This window comes from Diadema antillarum, unplaced genomic scaffold, assembly GCF_040938485.1.
Source record: "Diadema antillarum isolate AM-2024a unplaced genomic scaffold, OU_Dant_1.0 seq00001200_RagTag, whole genome shotgun sequence".
NCBI classification, from domain to species: Eukaryota; Metazoa; Echinodermata; class Echinoidea; order Diadematoida; family Diadematidae; genus Diadema; species Diadema antillarum.
The window spans coordinates 143,962-169,264 of NW_027271994.1; the positions used below are offsets into that span (position 1 = coordinate 143,962).

General features: G+C 39.7%; 1 protein-coding gene across 1 annotated transcript; it reads left to right on the forward strand.

Moving 5' to 3' along the window:
* Positions 1-228: 228 nt before the first annotated feature.
* LOC139744658 (lactase/phlorizin hydrolase-like) lies at positions 229-24,193 on the forward strand. Its single transcript, XM_071655085.1, has 8 exons — positions 229-524; positions 15,190-15,664; positions 16,007-16,577; positions 17,086-17,280; positions 20,857-21,082; positions 21,975-22,449; positions 22,993-23,557; positions 23,874-24,193. Exons 1-8 carry the CDS (start codon positions 229-231, stop codon positions 24,191-24,193), a joined length of 3,123 nt encoding a protein of 1,040 aa, XP_071511186.1.
* Positions 24,194-25,303: the final 1,110 nt, after the last annotated feature.

The following is a 25,303-nucleotide window of genomic DNA, read 5'->3' on the forward strand; positions in this document are numbered from 1 at the left end:
TAAGTTTGAGGATTAACGCAGCTTAACTCGATCGCAACCTTTATCATGTCAACCTGAGTGATATTTGCTCTCAGAATTATCAGTCTCTTCCACACCCAAAAATAAGGTACTCTAATGCATGTATCGTCAAAGAAGACGCCCCGAGCAAAGTGCCGCAAATCTAAACAGACTCTACGAGAATGTTTTAACTATCGTCAACATCAGAAAGGGATGTTTGCATGTATCAGCATGAGGACTTCGGCATTGCTATTGGCTCCTGTTCTCCTGGTCGTCATTGGCACAACGACGGCAGCCGAACCGGAGTTCGTCTACCCAGACGTCTTCAACGACACGGAGCGAGACGCATTCCTGTACGGCACCTTCCCCGATGACTTCTTGTGGAGCACGTCGACGGCCGCCTACCAGATCGAAGGCGGCTGGGACGCCGACGGGAAGGGGCCGAGTATCTGGGACACCTTCACACACGAACCGGGAAACATCGCCAACAACGGCACGGGTGATGTTACCTGCGACAGTTACCACAAGTAGGCCCATGAATTGATTTGAATTAGTTTGATTGTCATCTTCAATCAAAACAAAGTAAATTTATCTAAATTTTATTGAACGCAGTATAATATGACATCATTTTCTAAACACAGGGCGTAATTTAGATGTTGGCCTGTTGATTTATATCATCAATGCGTAAATGGAAATTGATGTAGAACTGCCCTTTCTATTATTCGTATGTTTTGTGTGTGTGTGTGTGTGTGTGTGTGTGTGTGTGTGTGTGTGTGTGTGTGTTTGTGCGTGTGTATGTTCATCTGTCCTGTTCCATGTTTTTTTTTTTGACAACCACGTAAATTTCTGTTGCTTGCTTTGCTGTGTAGTTTGCTTAGCTATTTAGGTGATACGCTATCAGCGTATCACCTATTGTGATTGTCAAAATCTCTCTTTATTAGGTGATACGCTATCAGCGTATCACCTATTGTGATTGTCAAAATCTCTCTTTATTTCTTTTTATTCTTCTTTCTTTCTGGACAATTTTGTGTCATCAATATCTCAAGAATGACATTACGGAATAACATGACATTTTCAGGGAACATGTCTCATGACAATATCTAGCCACAATAAGGTTTTCATGACAGTAACATATCTATGACGTCGTCTAGGCGCCATTTTGTGATTTTTGGACCATGTTACATGATCGATCATAACTTCATAACTAAAGGTCATTTCTGTATCATTTTTTGTGGACATAAAGTTCAGGTCACGTTCTATCTTACTTCTTTTGATGCTAATTACCTAGGACATCATTAAGTGCGCGTAAGCGCGCGTCAAAATTTTAAAAGGCTCAAAACAACTTTCCAATGGGAAATCTCGAAGTTTCAGACAATTTTATGCGTTTCAAACAATTTTGCGCGTGCGCGTCCGTCCGCGCATTTTCGCGCGCACAGCGCGTCAGCAACATGAAAATACACTTTTTTTGACAGATTTGGATTCCTGATACTTTGAGCAACAATATCCATTGATTTCTAATCGATTCCTACAAATAACAAAGCAATGCACTTGCGTCAAAGTTCAAATTTCGCGTGCGCGTCTATGTGCAAATATAGTGAAAAAACATGTCTTTGTTTATTTCGCCATAGCTCTTTAAAACGTCAGGTGACCCTATGTTTTTATTGCATATTACAAAAGCATATAAATTGGACATGACGTTTCAAGTATCATTATTTCCATAATTACATTATGACGTCATCATATCGTCATCTGAAATCAAAAAAGTGGAATTAATTTTTTTGAGGTACTGTTTCTGACATTCATTTGCTCGTATCTCTGTTGTTTAAGCTCAATATTATCCCAAATTCAGATATGTTGTACTTTGAACATTTGCCTTTCAAGTCCATGTCATGGTTTTGAAATTTGATGACGTCATCATGCTTTAAATTGTGTTTAAAGGTAAAGACGCAAAATCGGACAAGTTTACGTGTTATGTCTATGGGAGGTGATTTTTTTAGAAACCATGCATTGACTTGACAACGTTTAAGCACCTTTATCTCAGCTGATTTTGCTTCATTTCCTCTGAAACTTATTTATGTTGTAGCTGTGACAATAAGCTGCAGTAATCATGCATTTTATTCTTTGAAATCTTTTCATGAGGTTGACAATTTTGCAATTTAAAACTGAAAATGAGAATGGAATGCGGACCAAACGATTCCTGATTCATCTTTCACGTACATAAGCTTACGTTCCTCTAATTTTCTCGTCGAGACGTATGGCCGAGTGGTTAGAGGCGTCGTCTTAGAAACGTGAGGTTGCACACGTACGGGTTCGATCCTCACAAGAGCACGAAAGAAAATTATTTTTTTTTTTAACTTTTTTTCTTCAATGGAGTACTACACCTTCGTCCATGTAGAAATCACGTTTGCAAGTAAACACACCTATACGCACACACTCACACAGTATACCTTTGTTTTGCGTTGGAGACTGCATTACTTCAACTGCTGCAAAATTATAGTTTTGCAGGTTGGGCTTTTCAAACTGATATAGTATACTGTAGCAAAATGAAATTTGTTCATATCAATTCAGTAACACAATGTAGTCGTGGTTACTTTGTGCTGATTTATACATGTAACAAGCTATACATTGTAAAAAAGGTATTCAGTCTTCTGTATTGATGATTATTTGTCAATTAGTGGTTTTTGTGGAGTTTCAGATAGTGATAAAAAGTATGGATGATAAGTGCAGCGATAATTCCTATAGTTAGTTCAAAGCTGTATTACAGATGTTTGATACATACATTTAGCATTGTGTGTGTGTATATACGTGTGTATACAGGTTGGCCATATGACACATTCTAGACAATTACTCTTAATTGATTAGCAAACGTGATCAGCTATGGAACTGAACATGGTACTAATGTATGATGTTAATGATTCTAATTAAACTGTGACGAGTTTAAAGGGATAGCGTAACTGTGTGTAAAAATAAGGCAATTATAAGGATATTTTAGGGCAATTTGATAACCATGCCTATAATAATTTCATACAGGTACTAATGCCTGCCTCATATTCATGTGGTAGATCGTCATGTCAATAGCAAACTGACAACGTACGATGAATGTGTTATATACTGAACAACTGTCTATCAAGTCCATAACGTTCCCCATATTTTCCCGTCGAGACGTGTCGCCGAGTGGTTAAAGGCGACGTCTCAGAGACTTGAGGTTGCGGGTTCGAACCCCACAAGATCACGAAACAAAATACTTAGCTACTTTACTGTTTTTTTTCTTCAATTTTGTATTACATATTCGTCCATGTAGAAATCACATTCGTATATAAACGCACCTATACACACACACAGACACACACACACGCCATATCCCTCTTTTTTGTGTGTTGGAGACCACATTGCTTCGACTGCAGCAAAATTTTGCAGGTTGACTTTGTCAAACCGATCATAGTATGTAATGACGACGACTGAGGTGTTGTACTTTGAACAATTTTCTTTCAAGACCATGTCATTGTTTTGTAATTTGATGACGTCATTACACTGAAAATTGTGATTAAAGGCAAGGTATCAAAACCAGCCGATTATAGGTTTTATGTCTGCGGGACGTATTTTTCCCAAGTTGCCAGAAATGGCATAGCGACCTCAGTCGTTACAAGGCCGCTTTTCCGTCTAGCAATGCAATAGATGTTCACACGGCCACGTTAGTTGAGTGGGCATTGACTTTCCCCCCGTTATATCAATACATTGTTGTTGTTTTTTTGTCTTACCATTTCCGTGGATGACCCGTGGCCGAGTGGTTACAGAAACGGTTTCGCATGCACGCTCAATATAACTTCAAGGTGCCTATATCACATTCTTTTCTTTGTCGATCACAGATGACTGTCATCTGATGACCACAAGCGTATCACCTAACTCGTCCTCAATGTGACGAGTTTTCATGTCTCGTTAGGTGATACGCTATCAGCGTATCACCTATTGTGATTGTCAAAATCTCTCTTTATTAGGTGATACGCTGTCAGCGTATCACCTATTGTGATTGTCAAAATCTCTCTTTATTAGGTGATACGCTTTTAGCGTATCACCTATTGTGTTTGTCAAAATCTTCCTTTCTTTCTTTTTATTCTTCTTTCTTTCTGGCACATTTTGTGTCGTGAATATCTCAACATTGACATGACGGAATAACATGACATTTTCAGTCAACATGTCTCATGTCAATATCTAGCCACAATAAGGTTTTCATGACAGTAACGTATCTATGACGTCATCTAGGCGCCATTTTGTGATTTTCGGACATGTTACATGATCGATCATAACTTCATAACTAAAGGACATTTCTGTATCATATTCGGTGGACATAAAGTTAAGGTCACGCTCTATCTTACTTTTTAATGCTAATTACCTAGGACATCATTACGCGCGCGTTAGCGCGCGTCAAAGTTTTTAAATGCTTAAAACGACTTCCCAATGGGAAATCTCGAAGTTTCAGACAATTTTAAGCGTTCCGCGCGTTCGCGTCCGTCCGCGCATTTCCGCGCGCAGTGCGCGTAAGCAACATGAAAATGCACATTTCTTGACAGATTTGGATTCCTGATACATTAAGTAACAATATCCATTGATTTCCGATCAATTTTGACTTATAACAAAGGAATGCGCTGGCATCAAAGTTGAAATTTCTTGTGCGCGTCTATGTGGAAATATAGCGAAAAACATGTCTTTGTTTATTTCGCCATAGCTCTTTAAAACGTCAGGTGACCCTATGTTTTTATTGCATACTACAAAAGCATATGAATTGAAAATAACGTTTCAAGTATCAATATTTCCCTAAATACATTATGACGTCATCATATCTTCATCTGAAATCAAAAAAGTGGAATTAATTTTTTTGAGGTACTGTTTCTGACATTCAGTTGCTCGTATCTCTGTTGTTTAAGCTCGATATTATCCCAAATTCAGATATGTCGTACTTTGAACATTTGCCTTTCAAGTCCAAGTTATGGTTTTGAAATTTGATGACGTCATCATACCTTAAATTGTGATTAAAGGTAAAGATGCAAAATCGGACAAGTTTACGTGTAATGTCTATGGGAGGTGATTTTTTTTTTAAACCATGCATTGACTTGACAACGTTTAAGCACATTTATCTCAGCTGATTTTGCTTCATTTCCTCTGAAACTTAAGTATGTTGTAGCTGAGACAATAAGCTTCAGTAATCATGCATTTTATATTTTGAAATCTCATCATCAGGTTGACAATTTTGCAGTTTAAAACTGAAAATGAGAATGGAATGTGGACAAAACGATTCCCGATTCAGCTTTCACATACATAAGTTTACGTTCCTCATATTTTCTCGCCAAGACGTATGGCCGAGTGGTTAAAGGCGACGTCTCAGAGACGTGAAGTTGCGGGTTCGAACCCCACAAGATCACGAAACAAAATACTTAGCTATTTTACTTTTTTTTTCAATTTTGTATTACATATTCGTCCATGTAGAAATCACGTTCGTATATAAACGCACCTATACACACACACAGACACACAGACACACACCATATCCCTCTTTTTTGTGTTGGAGACCACATTGCTTCGACTGCAGCAAAATTTTGCAGGCTGACTTTGTCAAACCGATCATAGTATGTAATGACGACGACGGAGGTGTTGTACTTTGAACAATTGTCTTTCAAGACCATGTCATTGTTTTGTACTTTGATGACGTCATCACATTGAAAATTGTGATTAAAGGCAAGGTATCAAAACCAGCCGATTATAGGCTTTATGTCTACGGCGCGTATTTTTCCCAAGTTGCCAGAAATGGCATAGCGACATCAGTCGTTACAAGGCCGCATTTCTGTCTAGCAATGCAATACATGTTCACGCGGCCACGATTGAGTGGGCATTGACTTTTTCCCCCTGTAATATCTATACATTTCTTTTTTCCCTTACCATTTCCGAGGATGTCCCGTGGCCGAGTGGTTAGAGAAACGGTTTTGCATGCACGCTCAATATAACTTCAAGGTGCCTATATCACATTCTTTTCTTTGTCGATCACAGATGACCGACACCTGATGACCCCAAGCGTATCACCTAACTCGTCAGCGTGACGAGTTTCATATCTCGTTTCTTTTTATTCTTCTTTCTTTCTGGACAATTTTGTGTCATCAATATCTCAAGAATGACATTACGGAATAACATGACATTTTCAGGGAACATGTCTCATGACAATATCTAGCCACAATAAGGTTTTCATGACAGTAACATATCTATGACGTCATCTAGGCGCCATTTTGTGATTTTCGGACCATGTTACATGATCGATCATAACTTCATAACTAAAGGTCATTTCTGTATCATTTTCGGTGGACATAAAGTTCAGGTCACGTTCTATCTTTCTTTCTCTGATCCTAATTACCTAGGACGTCATCTAGGACGCGTAAGCGCGCGTCAAACTTTTAAAAGGCTCAAAACAACTTTCCAATGGGAAATCTCGAAGTTTCAGACAAATTTAAGCGTTTCAAACGATTTTGCGCGTGCGCGTCCGTCCGCGCGTTTTCGCGTGCACAGCGCGTCAGTAACATGAAAATGCACTTTTTTTGACTGATTTGGATTCCTGATACTTTGAGTAACAATATCCATTGATTTCTGATCGTTTCTGACAAATAACAAAGCATTGCACTTGCGTCAAAGTTCAAATTTCGCCTGCGCGTCTATGTGCAAATATAGTGAAAAAACATGTCTTTGTTTATTTCGCCATAGCTCTTTAAAACGTCTGGTTACCCTATGTTTTTATTGCATATTACAAAAGCATATAAATTGGACATAACGTTTCAAGTATCATTATTTCCATAAAACATTATGACGTCATCACATCGTCATCTGAAATCAAAAAAGTGGAATTAATTTTTTTAAGGTACTGTTTCTGAGATTCATTTGCTCGTATCTCTGTTGTTTAAGCTAAATATTATCCCAAATTCAGATATGTTGTACTTTGAACATTTGCCTTTCAAGTCCATGTCATAGTTTTGAAATTTGATGACGTCATCATGCTTTAAATTGTGTTTAAAGGTAAAGATGCAAAATCGTACAAGTTTACGTGTTATGTCTATGGGAGGTGATTTTTTTAGAAACCATGCATTGACTTGACAACGTTTAAGCACCTTTATCTCAGCTGATTTTGCTTCATTTCCTTTGAAACTTAAGTATGTTGTAGATGTGACAATAAGCTGCAGTAATCATGCATTTTATTCTTTGAAATCTCCTCATGAGGTTGACAATTTTGCAATTTAAAACTGAAAATGAGAATGGAATGCGGACCAAACGATTCCTGATTCATCTTTCACGTACATAAGTTTACGTTCCTCTAATTTTCTCGTCGAGACGTATGGCCGAGTGGTTAGAGGCGTCGTCTTAGAAACGTGAGGTTGCACACGTACGGGTTCGATCCTCACAAGAGCACGAAAGAATATAATTTTTATTTTTACTTTTTTTCTTCAATGGAGTACCACACCTTCGTCCATGTAGAAATCACGTTTGCATGTAAACACACCTATACGCACACACTCACACAGTATACCTTTGTTTTGCGTTGGAGACTGCATTACTTCGACTGCTGCAAAACTTTGCAGGCTGGGCTTTCAAACTGATATAGTATATTGTAATAAAATGAAATTTGTTCATATCAATTCAGTAACACAATGTAGTCGTGGTTACTTTGTGCTGATTTATACATGTAACAAGCTATACATTGTAAAAAAGGTATTCAGTCTTCTGTATTGATGATTATTTGTCAATTAGTGGTTTTTGTGGAGTTTCAGATAGTGATAAAAAGTATGGATGATAAGTGCAGCGATACTTCCTACAGTTAGTTCAAAGTTGTGTTACAGATGTTTGATACATACATTTAGCATTGTGTGTGTATATATACGTGTGTATACAGGTTGGCCATATGACACATTCTAGACAATTAATCTTAATTGATTAGCAAACGTTATCAGCTATGGAATTGAATATGGTACTAATGTATGATGTTAATGATTCTAATTAAACTGTGACGAGTTTAAAGGGATAGCATAACTGTGTGTAAAAATAAGGCAACTATAAGGAAATTTTAGGGCAATTTGATAACCATGCCTATAATAATTTCATACAGGTACTAATGCCTGCCTCATATTCGTGTGATAGATTGTCATGTCAATAGCAAACTGACAACGTACGATGAATGTGTTATACATTGAACAACTGTCTTTCAAGTCCATAACGTTCCTCATATTTTCCCGTCGAGACGTGTGGCCGAGTAGTTAAAGGCGACGTCTCAGAGACGTGAGGTTGCGGGTTCGAACCCCACAAGATCACGAAACAAAATACTTAGCTACTTTACTGTTTTTTTTCTTCAATTTTGTATTACATATTCGTCCATGTAGAAATCACGTTCGTATATAAACGCACCTATACACACACACAGACACACACACACGCCATATCCCTCTTTTTTTGTGTGTTGGAGACCACATTGCTTCGACTGCAGCAAATTTTGCAGGTTGACTTTGTCAAACCGATCATAGTATGTAATGACGACGACTGAGGTGTTGTACTTTGAACAATTGTCTTTCAAGACGATGTCATTGTTTTGTAATTTGATGACGTCATTACACTGAAAATTGTGATTAAAGGCAAGGTATCAAAACCAGCCGATTATAGGTTTTATGTCTGCGGGACGTATTTTTCCCAAGTTGCCAGAAATGGCATAGCGACCTCAGTCGTTACAAGGCCGCTTTTCCGTCTAGCAATGCAATACATGTTCACGCGGCCACGATTGTTGAGTGGGCATTGACTTTTTCCCCCTGTAATATCTATACATTTCTTTTTTGCCTTACCATTTCCGGGGATGTCCCGTGGCCGAGTGGTTAGAGAAACGGTTTTGCATGCACGCTCAATATAACTTCAAGGTGCCTATATCACATTCTTTTCTTTGTCGATCACAGATGACCGACACCTGATGACCCCAAGCGTATCACCTAACTCGTCAGCGTGACGAGTTTCATATCTCGTTTCTTTTTATTCTTTCTTTCTGGACAATTTTGTGTCATCAATATCTCAAGAATGACATTACGGAATAACATGACATTTTCAGGGAACATGTCTCATGACAATATCTAGCCACAATAAGGTTTTCATGACAGTAACATATCTATGACGTCGTCTAGGCGCCATTTTGTGATTTTTGGACCATGTTACATGATCGATCATAACTTCATAACTAAAGGTCATTTCTGTATCATTTTTTGTGGACATAAAGTTCAGGTCACGTTCTATCTTACTTCTTTTGATGCTAATTACCTAGGACATCATTAAGTGCGCGTAAGCGCGCGTCAAAATTTTAAAAGGCTCAAAACAACTTTCCAATGGGAAATCTCGAAGTTTCAGACAATTTTATGCGTTTCAAACAATTTTGCGCGTGCGCGTCCGTCCGCGCATTTTCGCGCGCACAGCGCGTCAGCAACATGAAAATACACTTTTTTTTGACAGATTTGGATTCCTGATACTTTGAGCAACAATATCCATTGATTTCTAATCGATTCCTACAAATAACAAAGCAATGCACTTGCGTCAAAGTTCAAATTTCGCGTGCGCGTCTATGTGCAAATATAGTGAAAAAACATGTCTTTGTTTATTTCGCCATAGCTCTTTAAAACGTCAGGTGACCCTATGTTTTTATTGCATATTACAAAAGCATATAAATTGGACATGACGTTTCAAGTATCATTATTTCCATAATTACATTATGACGTCATCATATCGTCATCTGAAATCAAAAAAGTGGAATTAATTTTTTTGAGGTACTGTTTCTGACATTCATTTGCTCGTATCTCTGTTGTTTAAGCTCAATATTATCCCAAATTCAGATATGTTGTACTTTGAACATTTGCCTTTCAAGTCCATGTCATGGTTTTGAAATTTGATGACGTCATCATGCTTTAAATTGTGTTTAAAGGTAAAGACGCAAAATCGGACAAGTTTACGTGTTATGTCTATGGGAGGTGATTTTTTTAGAAACCATGCATTGACTTGACAACGTTTAAGCACCTTTATCTCAGCTGATTTTGCTTCATTTCCTCTGAAACTTATTTATGTTGTAGCTGTGACAATAAGCTGCAGTAATCATGCATTTTATTCTTTGAAATCTCCTCATGAGGTTGACAATTTTGCAATTTAAAACTGAAAATGAGAATGGAATGCGGACCAAACGATTCGTGATTCATCTTTCACGTACATAAGCTTACGTTCCTCTAATTTTCTCGTCGAGACGTATGGCCGAGTGGTTAGAGGCGTCGTCTTAGAAACGTGAGGTTGCACACGTACGGGTTCGATCCTCACAAGAGCACGAAAGAAAATTATTTTTTTTTTTTAACTTTTTTTCTTCAATGGAGTACTACACCTTCGTCCATGTAGAAATCACGTTTGCAAGTAAACACACCTATACGCACACACTCACACAGTATACCTTTGTTTTGCGTTGGAGACTGCATTACTTCAACTGCTGCAAAATTATAGTTTTGCAGGTTGGGCTTTTCAAACTGATATAGTATACTGTAACAAAATGAAATTTGTTCATATCAATTCAGTAACACAATGTAGTCGTGGTTACTTTGTGCTGATTTATACATGTAACAAGCTATACATTGTAAAAAAGGTATTCAGTCTTCTGTATTGATGATTATTTGTCAATTAGTGGTTTTTGTGGAGTTTCAGATAGTGATAAAAAGTATGGATGATAAGTGCAGCGATAATTCCTATAGTTAGTTCAAAGCTGTATTACAGATGTTTGATACATACATTTAGCATTGTGTGTGTGTATATACGTGTGTATACAGGTTGGCCATATGACACATTCTAGACAATTACTCTTAATTGATTAGCAAACGTGATCAGCTATGGAACTGAACATGGTACTAATGTATGATGTTAATGATTCTAATTAAACTGTGACGAGTTTAAAGGGATAGCGTAACTGTGTGTAAAAATAAGGCAATTATAAGGATATTTTAGGGCAATTTGATAACCATGCCTATAATAATTTCATACAGGTACTAATGCCTGCCTCATATTCATGTGGTAGATCGTCATGTCAATAGCAAACTGACAACGTACGATGAATGTGTTATATACTGAACAACTGTCTATCAAGTCCATAACGTTCCCCATATTTTCCCGTCGAGACGTGTCGCCGAGTGGTTAAAGGCGACGTCTCAGAGACTTGAGGTTGCGGGTTCGAACCCCACAAGATCACGAAATAAAATACTTAGCTACTTTACTGTTTTTTTTCTTCAATTTTGTATTACATATTCGTCCATGTAGAAATCACATTCGTATATAAACGCACCTATACACACACACAGACACACACACACGCCATATCCCTCTTTTTTGTGTGTTGGAGACCACATTGCTTCGACTGCAGCAAAATTTTGCAGGTTGACTTTGTCAAACCGATCATAGTATGTAATGACGACGACTGAGGTGTTGTACTTTGAACAATTTTCTTTCAAGACCATGTCATTGTTTTGTAATTTGATGACGTCATTACACTGAAAATTGTGATTAAAGGCAAGGTATCAAAACCAGCCGATTATAGGTTTTATGTCTGCGGGACGTATTTTTCCCAAGTTGCCAGAAATGGCATAGCGACCTCAGTCGTTACAAGGCCGCTTTTCCGTCTAGCAATGCAATAGATGTTCACACGGCCACGTTAGTTGAGTGGGCATTGACTTTCCCCCCGTTATATCAATACATTGTTGTTGTTTTTTTGTCTTACCATTTCCGTGGATGACCCGTGGCCGAGTGGTTACAGAAACGGTTTCGCATGCACGCTCAATATAACTTCAAGGTGCCTATATCACATTCTTTTCTTTGTCGATCACAGATGACTGTCATCTGATGACCACAAGCGTATCACCTAACTCGTCCTCAATGTGACGAGTTTTCATGTCTCGTTTCTTTTTATTCTTCTTTCTTTCTGGACAATTTTGTGTCATCAATATCTCAAGAATGACATTACGGAATAACATGACATTTTCAGGGAACATGTCTCATGACAATATCTAGCCACAATAAGGTTTTCATGACAGTAACATATCTATGACGTCGTCTAGGCGCCATTTTGTGATTTTTGGACCATGTTACATGATCGATCATAACTTCATAACTAAAGGTCATTTCTGTATCATTTTTTGTGGACATAAAGTTCAGGTCACGTTCTATCTTACTTCTTTTGATGCTAATTACCTAGGACATCATTAAGTGCGCGTAAGCGCGCGTCAAAATTTTAAAAGGCTCAAAACAACTTTCCAATGGGAAATCTCGAAGTTTCAGACAATTTTATGCGTTTCAAACAATTTTGCGCGTGCGCGTCCGTCCGCGCATTTTCGCGCGCACAGCGCGTCAGCAACATGAAAATACACTTTTTTTGACAGATTTGGATTCCTGATACTTTGAGCAACAATATCCATTGATTTCTAATCGATTCCTACAAATAACAAAGCAATGCACTTGCGTCAAAGTTCAAATTTCGCGTGCGCGTCTATGTGCAAATATAGTGAAAAAACATGTCTTTGTTTATTTCGCCATAGCTCTTTAAAACGTCAGGTGACCCTATGTTTTTATTGCATATTACAAAAGCATATAAATTGGACTTGACGTTTCAAGTATCATTATTTCCATAATTACATTATGACGTCATCATATCGTCATCTGAAATCAAAAAAGTGGAATTAATTTTTTTGAGGTACTGTTTCTGACATTCATTTGCTCGTATCTCTGTTGTTTAAGCTCAATATTATCCCAAATTCAGATATGTTGTACTTTGAACATTTGCCTTTCAAGTCCATGTCATGGTTTTGAAATTTGATGACGTCATCATGCTTTAAATTGTGTTTAAAGGTAAAGACGCAAAATCGGACAAGTTTACGTGTATTGTCTATGGGAGGTGATTTTTTTAGAAACCATGCATTGACTTGACAACGTTTAAGCACCTTTATCTCAGCTGATTTTGCTTCATTTCCTCTGAAACTTATTTATGTTGTAGATGTGACAATAAGCTGCAGTAATCATGCATTTTATTCTTTGAAATCTCCTCATGAGGTTGACAATTTTGCAATTTAAAACTGAAAATGAGAATGGAATGCGGACCAAACGATTCGTGATTCATCTTTCACGTACATAAGCTTACGTTCCTCTAATTTTCTCGTCGAGACGTATGGCCGAGTGGTTAGAGGCGTCGTCTTAGAAACGTGAGGTTGCACACGTACGGGTTCGATCCTCACAAGAGCACGAAAGAAAATAATAATTTTTTTTTAACTTTTTTTCTTCAATGGAGTACTACACCTTCGTCCATGTAGAAATCACCTTTGCATGTAAACACACCTATACGCACACACTCACACAGTATACCTTTGTTTTGCGTTGGAGACTGCATTACTTCGTCTGCTGCAAAATTATAGTTTTGCAGGTTGGGCTTTTCAAACTGATACAGTATACTGTAACAAAATGAAATTTGTTCATATCAATTCAGTAACACAATGTAGTCGTGGTTACTTTGTGCTGATTTATACATGTAACAAGCTATACATTGTAAAAAAGGTATTCAGTCTTCTGTATTGATGATTATTTGTCAATTAGTGGTTTTTGTGGAGTTTCAGATAGTGATAAAAAGTATGGATGATAAGTGCAGCGATAATTCCTATAGTTAGTTCAAAGCTGTGTTACAGATGTTTGATACATACATTTAGCATTGTGTGTGTGTATATACGTGTGTATACAGGTTGGCCATATGACACATTCTAGACAATTACTCTTAATTGATTAGCAAACGTGATCAGCTATGGAACTGAATATGGTACTAATGTATGATGTTAATGATTCTAATTAAACTGTGACGAGTTTAAAGGGATAGCGTAACTGTGTGTAAAAATAAGGCAATTATAAGGATATTTTAGGGCAATTTGATAACCATGCCTATAATAATTTCATACAGGTACTAATGCCTCCCTCATATTCATGTGATAGATCGTCATGTCAATAGCAAACTGACAACGTATGATGAATGTGTTATATATTGAACAACTGTCTTTCAAGTCCATAACGTTCCCCATATTTTCCCGTCGAGACGTGTCGCCGAGTGGTTAAAGGCGACGTCTCAGAGACGTGAGGTTGCGGGTTCGAACCTCACAAGATCACGAAACAAAATACTTAGCTACTTTACTGTTTTTTTTTTCTTCAATTTTGTATTACATATTCGTCCATGTAGAAATCACGTTCGTATATAAACGCACCTATACACACACACAGACACACACACACGCCATATCCCTCTTTTTTGTGTGTTGGAGACCACATTGCTTCGACTGCAGCAAAATTTTGCAGGTTGACTTTGTCAAACCGATCATAGTATGTAATGACGACGACTGAGGTGTTGTACTTTGAACAATTTTCTTTCAAGACCATGTCATTGTTTTGTAATTTGATGACGTCATTACACTGAAAATTGTGATTAAAGGCAAGGTATCAAAACCAGCCGATTATAGGTTTTATGTCTGCGGGACGTATTTTTCCCAAGTTGCCAGAAATGGTATAGCGACCTCAGTCGTTACAAGGCCGCTTTTCCGTCTAGCAATGCAATAGATGTTCACACGGCCGCGTTAGTTGAGTGGGCATTGACTTTCCCCCCGTTATATCTATACATTGTTGTTGTTTTTCTGTCTTACCATTTCCGTGGATGACCCGTGGCCGAGTGGTTACAGAAACGGTTTCGCATGCACGCTCAATATAACTTCAAGGTGCCTATATCACATTCTTTTCTTTGTCGATCACAGATGACTGTCATCTGATGACCACAAGCGTATCACCTAACTCGTCCTCAATGTGACGAGTTTTCATGTCTCGTGTATTTATTGTATTTCTCGATCTTGAAGTAGACATCCTTAAGGTTGAAACTCACTGTTGCTCTTCAACACTACCTTGTCATCACGAATGCCATGATAATGACACCTAAAGTACTGCTCACGTTACACAATACTTTTTACCAGATTTCCATGGAGAATAGTATGATATAATACTGTTCATGCAAAGATTAAAGTTTTAATCATCACTGTCAATGCGATAGGGTGCAAGTTGATACCTCATTCCCATGTCGATCTGTTGTAATTTGTTAAGGTACATGGACGATGTCGCCATCATGACGGCGATGGGTCTCAAGTACTACCGCTTCTCCATCTCCTGGTCTCGCATCCTACCGGACGGCACCACCAACTACATCAACGAAGCCGGCATCGCCTACTACAACAACCTCATCAATGCCATGAGGGATGCCGGCATCGCCCCGATGGTCACGCTTTATCACTGGGATCTCCCCCAGGCCCTTCAGGACGTCGGCGGGTGGACCAACGAGTCCGTGATCGAGCACTACAATCGCTACGCCGACCTGTGTTTTCAGAGATTTGGAGATCGGGTGAAGCTCTGGATCACTTTCAACGAGCCTTGGGTGGTGACTATGCTGGGCCATGGAAACGGAGATTTTGCGCCTGGGATTGAGGGCGACGGTACAATAACGTACGTCGTCGCTCATACGATCATCAAAGCTCACGCCCGTGCCTATCACACGTACAATGACACTTACCGTAGGATACAGGTACGCAATTATTAACCTTGGTCGAATATTTCACCACACCTTCTTGTAGTTCAATCGCTAAGATCAATATCGAATAAGATGACAACATATCAATTCTAACAAAAATATATAATAAAACATCTTCTCCGGGGTCAAAGAATCCTCTTGCACTTTTGTGTAATACTGTACAAACTTCAGCACACTGAAAATTGTGCCCACTGCAAGAACGCCCTATTAATCTATCATAAATGTGCTAAGAACCTCTAAAAAATAATCCATAAATGTACACATTTTTAAAACTTCTCTTAATAAAGCATAAAAATGATTGACTCTTTGATGAATTTTCATCGAATTGTGTTTCAGGGAGGAGAAATAGGAATCACTCTAAACTCCGACTTTTACGAGCCCTTTAATCGTAGCGTCCCATCTCATGTCGAAGCTGCCGATCGCGCCTTCCAGTTCTACCTCGGCTGGTTCGCTCACCCGATCTTCCTCAACGGTGACTACCCGGAGGTCATGAAGTACAAGGTGGCCCAGAAGAGCGCCTTCCAATCGCAGTTCAACGAGTCCCGACTGCCCGTGTTTACCGAGGAGGAAAAAGCGTACATCGTCCACACGGCCGACTTTTTCGGTTTGAACACGTACACCAGCAGCCTCGTCCTTCCCGTGCCCGAACTCAACGTCTCCTTGCCCGTCAGCTACTGGCTGGACCAGGACGTTCTCCCTTTCAAGGACCAGAGTTGGCCTTACACCGCCCACCAGGGCTTCAGGATCGTCCCCTGGGGCATCCGCAGGCTCCTGGCCTGGATTTACAATGAGTACAATGTCCCCGTCTACGTCACTGAGAATGGAATGGCAACGACCGACACTGATGACCTCGATGATGAGGAAAGGGTCAAATACCTTCGCTCCTACACAAACGAAGTTCTCAAAGGTAACTTCTCGATACTGATCGATCCAGCTTTGTCACAACGATATCTCAAAATAAGACCAGCGAGATATGTTCACACCCAGTTAATTCAATCATTCATTCATTCATTCATTCGTTCGTTCATTCATTCCTCCATCCATTTATTTTCCATCTACAGCAATTAATGTTATGTGGGTTTGGATGTTTTTGTTGTTGTTTTTTCAACAGAAGATAAGTGCATATATTGACATAAGTGAATATTGACTGAACTATGATCTGTATAAAGTACTGCAGACAGGTAAAAATACATGACACATGACACTTCTCACTACATCTTTCGATGCTCAATAATCTGGTAGAAATTGACCTTCATTTGCAGAGAAGTGATTATACAATCTTTTTTTAAGGTATCATAGATGTGCTGTCCTCCGCAACGTCTTTGCTATAAAATTCCCCCGATTTATCAGGGTTTCGCCCTCATTTCTTCTGTTAAGAATAAATACATAATAAATACATTTCCGTTTTTTCACAGCCTACTTACTAGACGGCGTCGACGTCAGGGGTTACGTCGCCTGGACGCTCATGGACAACTTCGAGTGGGCAGTCGGTTTCACAGAACGATTCGGACTTCACTACATCGACTTCAATGACCCCGAGCGAACTCGCATCCCAAAGAAGTCGGCGAGTTTCTTCGCCGAAGTCATCAGGAACAATGGCTACCCGGAAACGACCTCGACACAAGCACCCACAGAAGCTTATCCGTCCACCACTGCGGACGGCTCGAGCGTCCACCGAGTCACGTGCTACGCTCTTTTGATGTCAGTTTTCGTCAGTCTTTTTTATCTGTAACTGAAGTTAAATATGTCGATGTAGATATCCGAGAAAGGGCCGTACAGTGTTTTTTTTCTAGTTCATTGCCCATTATATTGCCAGTTATCAACGAATAGTATGGCAATCATTATAAGATACCTTTAAAAAGACGTTTCTTCTTTATACTTTAAACAGATTACAGATTAGTAAGTATAGCTCTTTGTTTGTCATGACAATGCAAAAATAAAGAAGTACATTTTAGTAAATGCACAATATACTTCTTTCTCTGTTCTTCCGGTTCTTCTCTCCCTCTTTCACTACCTTCTCGATATTTTTTTTGTTTTGTTTGTTTTTTCATGAGATATAAAGAATTAAGTGGAAGAAATTTGTCTCTCGCGTCTATCCTTGCCTGAGGTTGGTTTGAAAAATCGAGGATAGTTCAAGATTGCACTGAGATTATGTTATCAATATACCGTTACACTGTTACTTTGAGTGGACGTGGGTTTGTGTGTATATATATATATATATATATATATATATGTGTGTGTGTGTGTGTGTGTGTGTGTGTGTGTGTTGTGCACATAATTAGTTACCTTACATGAATCAATTCTAATATTGCAATCGGATGTGTAGTGCACGGCCCCGTCTAAATCCGATAAAATCGATGAATCTAAAAAATGAACAAATCTATTATAAATACATTGTTCAAAAATTTTGCAAAAATTGTCAAAGCAGTAATTGGTCTATAGTTATTCAATTCTCTTTTATGTTTACGGGTTACGCAAGCAAGCGTGCCGGAACACTTTTTTTTTTTTTTTGGGGGGGGGGGGGGGGGCAAAATCTCGACGGGGGTACTGTGTTGGTGTGAAATCCTCGGCGAGAGAGCGAAGCGACCTAGCGGGGTACCACGGTAGGGACTTTTTGTAAAAACAGAGTACAAAAGTCGCATTTATAGAACATTTAAAAGCAAATTTCTAGGAAATTACATATAGTTGAAAAAATTTAGTGCGAAGGACTATGGTCATAACATACGGGGGTACATTTATGTGACGGTCCTCGGCGAGGGAGAGAAGCGACCGAGCAGGGAGAGGGTGTGGGAGGTGGGAGGGTGTGTAAGGTTTACTAAAGGTATGTTTCAGGGGCACACTCGAGGACGCGAGGCTACCATCTGTGCACTAATTTTACTCATAAGTAAATACTAGTGTATAGATATTATGATGTATCTTGATAATGAATTATGATTTTTGACATTACAATTTTGCATTTTCAGTTATGAAATTGACAAATTTTAGGAAAGAAAAGTGCCTTTATTGTTCATTTTGGTCTTTAAATTGTTGATTACTTGTTCGTTACAGGGGGCACTTTGGGGGGCAAAACCCCCAAAATTTTATTGGGGGGGTGGGGGGGGGGGCAAGTGCCACCCTGCCCCCGCTTCCGGCGCCATTGTACGCAAGCTGTTTTCACCTTATTAGGTACTGAAGAAGTAGAATTTTAATTACTAATATTAAATATTCTAGACAAAGACACAGAATAGAAATCATCGGTAAATGAATGACTTAAATGAATGTGTGTGTGTGTGTTTGTACCTGTCTGTCTGTGTGTCTGAGTGTATATACTTTGATGTTTGCACGTAGTTACAAAAACCAGTTAATCTGTCGGCCTACAAACATGTCTTATCATGAAGAAATGTTGACAAGCAATACCCTCTTGCTACGAATGGGTAAATCCAAGGAGCAACACCGATAAGTGACATCACAGACAGATACCACCCAATCACGATTGGCCGACTGGGATTTAAAGATACCACTGATTCAACAAAAGTCATCGGTTTTTCTATGTGTGTGTAAATTATGTGTGTGTTTGTGTGTTTAAAGATAGGTGGTGAGATGGAAGGGTCATTTTAATTCAGCACAATTTGCTCCTTACATAACAAACACATTTTGTAATTTGGATGCACTCTAATTTTCTGACAGCATCCATTAGAACACATATTATGAAACGAATTTATATGACTTCATACATTTTCAAGTAGGCCTTAGCCACAGAGAAGGTAATGCAATACTTAGTCTATTGTTGCTTATGCGAGGAGGGAAATTAGCGTCGTATCCCTGAGAAAAAAATTATCACATCATTCGTTGAAGTCTTGTTATCCCCCCCCCCCCACCCTTTAAGAATTCTATGTGGGAATATATCCCCTAAATCAGCTTCATAACGTGTTTATTGCTGTGAAAAAAAATGAACAAACAACAAAATTCAAAACTTGTAAAATGCATTCATTGGACAAATGGATATTCGATTAAATGCTAATATCTATATAATGTGTCGTTGTTGACCAACAGTTTCGATATATGGTCGTAGTTACTTGAGACGTTTAAGATTATGGACGGTGTAAAGATTGAAACCTTCAAAATACGCTGGTGTGGGTCCTGCCGAGGTAACCATTACGTACACATTCTTACAAATTTCTAACCATAGCTTTTTATACCGTCATGCATTATCACCCATGTTGTAATTTGTCCAGTGCAATCTCCGAAAAATGTACCGTTGTTTTAAAGAAGCGTTTTTAGATAAAAAGAAATAAATAACTGAATCGATTTACAGTCTTTTCTATAGGGAAAAGGTTGAAATAATTGACAAAGTTTAGTTTAAGAAAACACACACCAATCATTGAATATGAAAGAGAACAAATAACATACCTGCTTATATTTTCATTATAGGTAGAAGAAACAGTGATGATTTAAGTGCTTTAACGGTTAAGATGATAACAATTTGACAATATTACTTTCAGTGTTCAGTATCATGCGTTCAAATGAGGAGTTGATATACTCCACCACTGGCATTAGAATGTTACAGAGACACTCTCATGAAATATCCAGTAAGTCTACGAACACGTTTAAGATGAGAAGAGACTTTGGAGAGACAATTCAGGAAGGCAGCAAATTAGATATAGTAATGATGATATTTGTATCGTTCTCTTTTTACAAGTCCGTTTAGTTAGCAAGGGATTAAAAAAAAGCACGTGAGGCTCAATGCGACACAAATGTGCTCTATCTTTATTTTTTGTGGAACAATTGGCTGAAAGCTCTAAAGATCAGTTACGAAACTCCTTCTAATCCTTTAATGTGTACATGCATCAGGAGGTTAGTGATTGTACTCGAAAGCTCAGTGATGATCACTGCAATCTTTGTACCCTTAAAACTCCCTTGACTCAATAGAATCCATTACGGGAGTTACGCTTTAGTAGCACAGATTGAGGAAAGATAAGGAAATCATAAAGGATAGGCCACGACTGGATTCGCCTCCCAGTCCACTAGCCACCTCTTGCCGAAAAGTTGAGTGCTGGAGCAAGAGGTTTGATTGTAAGCTTTAGGCCTCATTTTCCCCCCACGGATAACCACAAAAAAGTAGGATAATAGCACGATGGCAACAACCCGGTTGCTTGTACTGGCGGCGGGACTTCTTGGTCTTGTGACTGCTGTTTCAGCAGCAGACCCTGAGTTTGTGTACCCCGATTACTGGAACGATCCGGAACGGGACGCCTTTATTTACGGAACGTTTCCCGATGGCTTCATCTGGAGTTCGGCTACTTCCGCCTACCAGATCGAAGGGGCTTGGAACGCAGACGGGAAGGGAGAGAGCATTTGGGACAATTTCACACATGAAGGGGGTCACGTTGCCTACAACCAAAATGGCGATGTCGCTTGCGACAGCTACAACAAGTAAGTCCTCATATACTTTCCTTTTCCTATTTTATCCATTTAATCTTGTTTGATAGCTCTAGATGAGAATCTATAGACGTATGCGTATTTTTGATGATGTGATTTCTGTTTGCAGCATTCTGGTGGCAGTGTTTTCGTCCATGATTGCAGCTCTTTCGTGTTATGATTATGCATCTACTCACTATTGTAAATTCTGAACTAGGCCAAGGAAATTATCTTAGAGACAAAAACATACGATCGATCTAAAAAAGAAGAAGAAAAGAAGTAGAAAAGGAAATTAGAATAACATTCAGCAGCTGAACGCAGAAATACCAGGCGAATGTCAATCTCTGCAAATTTACATTGACTTAATCGGCATAATCAGAATATTAAGTGGTCTGCCCAATATGACTAAAATGTTAGCAGCGAGAAAGAAATTCAGCACCGGTTTTACTGCTAAGTTACTGCTAATACTGCTAATTGCTATATCAAATCAGAGTGTCAGTAATCTTGTAAGGACTTTCGAGATGACATGACGATATTTCATGAAACATTTCAGAGATTATCTTTCAACGTAGACATGGATGAGGCTTAAGAAAAGGAAAGTAGCAACAAAGAGATCGTCTATGTCAGCCTAAAACGAATAATAACTAAAAAGGTCAGAAGTCTACCAAGTCAGTGGAAAAAAAGACAGTAATGAGTAGGCTCCGATTGCCTTACCATCACCAGAATGCTACGTGAGCACACATATACAGTGAGTACTCACTATCTTGTAATAAAGAGAGAGAGAGAGAGGGGGGGGGATATGGAGATATCCATTGCCTTTGTTACCCAAAGCATGGCGGATGATTAAGTTAAGAGGATACCTTTATATTTCACTCATGAGAAGAGACTGTCCGTCGGTTCATTGCAGGTACCGAACGGATGTTGCTCTGATGAAAGCCATGGGTCTCAAATACTACCGTTTCTCCATCGCCTGGTCTCGCGTCCTACCGGACGGCACCATCAACAACATCAACGAAGCTGGAGTCGCCTTCTACAACAACCTCATCGATGAAATGTTGGTGAACGGAATCTCGCCGATGGTGACGCTCTACCACTGGGATCTACCCCAGGCCCTGCAAGACAAAGGCGGGTGGGACAGCGAGGACATCATCGACTACTTCGCCGACTACGCCGAACTGTGCTTCCAGCGATTCGGAGATCGAGTGCCCCTCTGGATCACATTCAACGAACCGTGGATCGTGTCCGTTTTCGGCTACGGTACGGGCATCTTCGCCCCAGGGCTGGCCGAGATTGGGTCTGCCCCGTACAGGGTAACTCACAACATAATCAGATCTCACGCAGCCGCGTATCACCGCTACGACGACAGGTACAAGGCAAGCCAGGTAAGCACAGCTGCATTTATAATCACGTAACTTAATAATCTAAGTTACTACAGTGTACTAGGAGAGCATGAAATATCTGAGAAAATGTACCCTAGGCCCTGTTATAAGATTATTTTGTCTTATTCTTACCAAAAATATTGTGATGGTTGCAAGAAATAGGATCACCTCTATACCTGATGAAAATTACTAGCACTATCAGAGCCAATGGTAGCGATATTACAAACGGTCGCTACTTTGTGATTTTGGCGGACGAATCCAAGACAGAGCACACAACAGTTCGCCATGTACTTTCTGTGTCCATTATCAGTGCTTGCATACTGTTCCATAGTACTCAGTAGTACTAGTATATTACATTGTAATACATTATATGGCTCAATGGTCTTCTTCCCTATGGATAAGCGAAGATAGTCTGCAGGAAATTACATCATGCTCTTTACTCCTAGCCCCCCCCCCCCTCCCCCCCAAAAAAAAATCAAAACAAAGCTCACGACAAAGCTTGACATGGTCATTTACGTGTCTAATTTCAATCATACTTTAATTCAGAATGGCAAAGTTGGGATCACCCTAAACTCCGACTGGTCCGAACCGTACGACAGGACCAACCAGACGAGCCTCGACGCCTCCGACCGCGCCCTCAACTTCAACATCGGATGGTTCGCTCATCCCATTTTCATCAATGGCGACTACCCGGAGATCATGAAGACCAAAGTGGCTAGAAAGAGTGCCGCCCAGGGCTTCAACCAATCTCGACTGCCTGAATTCACCGAAGCTGAGAAGGCCTACATCAGGGGCACCGGAGACTTCTTTGGTCTGAACACCTACACCACCAATCTCTGCGTCGCCGTGCCGGAGAACCTTGGCGGCGACCCGAGCTACTGGGCGGACTCCGACATCGCCTCGTGGCAAGAAGGCAGCTGGCCGGGGTCCGGCTCTGGCTGGCTCAAGATCGTCCCGTGGGGCATTCGCCGTCTCGTCAACTGGATCTACAACGAGTACAACGTGCCCATTTACGTGACGGAGAATGGCGTCTCCACCAAGGATGTCTACGAAATAGATGACGTCATCCGGCAAGACTATTACCGCGCATACATCAACGAAGTCCTAAAAGGTATATCCTGAATATAAGTGCTACGAATAAAAGAAGAAGATTAGGATAGGGAAAAATTTGGTCACGAGGATGATACTAACACAAGGAGGGAGCCGAACATTTTTATAATCCAAACGCACATTGTTTATTCTTGTGAAAGTCAAACCATTTTTCTAATTTAGATTTGATTAAATTCTAAGTAAATTATTGCTAACAATAACGGCAGTTTTTATGAAAACTTCACGCTGATTTGGGCCTACTATATTCCTCTCTTAATCTTAGCAAGATATCACATGATAGATTAAACATTGAACCTTTCCCTCATTCTTGTCCGCAGCTATTACACTGGATGGTGTTGATGTGAAAGGATACACGGCATGGTCTCTTCTTGACAACTTCGAGTGGGGAGCCGGCTACACCGAGCGTTTCGGTCTCCACTACGTGGACTTCACCGACCCTGATCGACCACGAGAGGCTAAGAAGTCAACCACAGTGCTCTCCGAGATCATCGCCAACAACGGCTTCATTGCCGGGGCCGGGACTTCGTCACCCCAACCAACAACGGGTAAAGGGACGTCGATGAAATTTCAAGCCAGTGGCGTGGCGCTTACTTGTCTGATGAGTCTTTTATCATGGGCTCTGGCTCTTTCTTCGTGATGGGGGAAAAACGAAGTGTTTTTTTTTCGTAGCATATGACAAGCTGTCAACAAGTTAAACATATTTATTACAGCTGTATATAATATACCGTGGGCAGTAATACCGTCGTTACTCAAAAATACAATGGCACACCTTCATTCTGTGATAAAGATTAATTTGAATGGCTCAATGATTGAAATGCGTTTTGATTTCTTACTTAATTGGTACTTATCAACATATCCTCGCAAGAGGGGCAGCGGAACACTTGGCTCTTGTATAAAACTTACAACTAAACACATGACTCTAAGAAGGTTATACCCGGAGGTGTTTTTTTTTTTTTTGGGGGGGGGGGGGGGGATATCTCGCGAACCCTTGACTCTTACCCTCCCACACACACAAAAGCACACACACCACTAACGATCTGGCTGCTCCTCCATTATTATAATACTGTTGTTGAAGACCACTCAATTAGTAAAGGACCATATCTTATACGATGTCAAACGAAAAACTATGAAGAGAATTTTATTTCTTTGAGTTTTTTCAACGAACTTTGAAGTAAAGAGAATTTTGAATTGAGGAAACTTGATTTGCGCAACGTATATAGTTACAGGAGTAACATCAGCTTCCAGTAGAAGAAGGCACGATGAATTTGATACTTATTGGAGGAAAGAGGGTCGTGTGTGTGTGGGTATGTGAGGGTGTACTTGTGTGTGTGTGTGTGTGTGTGTGTGTGTGTGTGTGCGTGTGTGTGTGTGTGTACAAGTGCGTGCCTGTGCTTCTGAAACAAGAGCTTGGTATTTTTTCTTTTCTTTTTAGTACAGTGTAGTTATCAGTGGTGAAGGCAATATAATGATATTGTGTTATTGGCCGCGAGCGGGGAGGGGTAAGTTTTTGTTGGCATAAAGGTTATAGGATTTTATCAGCAGTTAGGATTCTGATGAGTTTTGTTTGATGGATTTGAATGTGAATTTGGAGCGGTGCTTGGGTGCGGGCGGATGATGCTTTTCTGCATACGGTCTATTACAAGCTTGTATGTTCTACGTATCAATCAACATTTGGAAATCGTTCATTAGGAAGGAAAGTGGTATCGCTTCGGGCGTGTTTGTGTGGGGGTGTATGTGTGTATGGGTG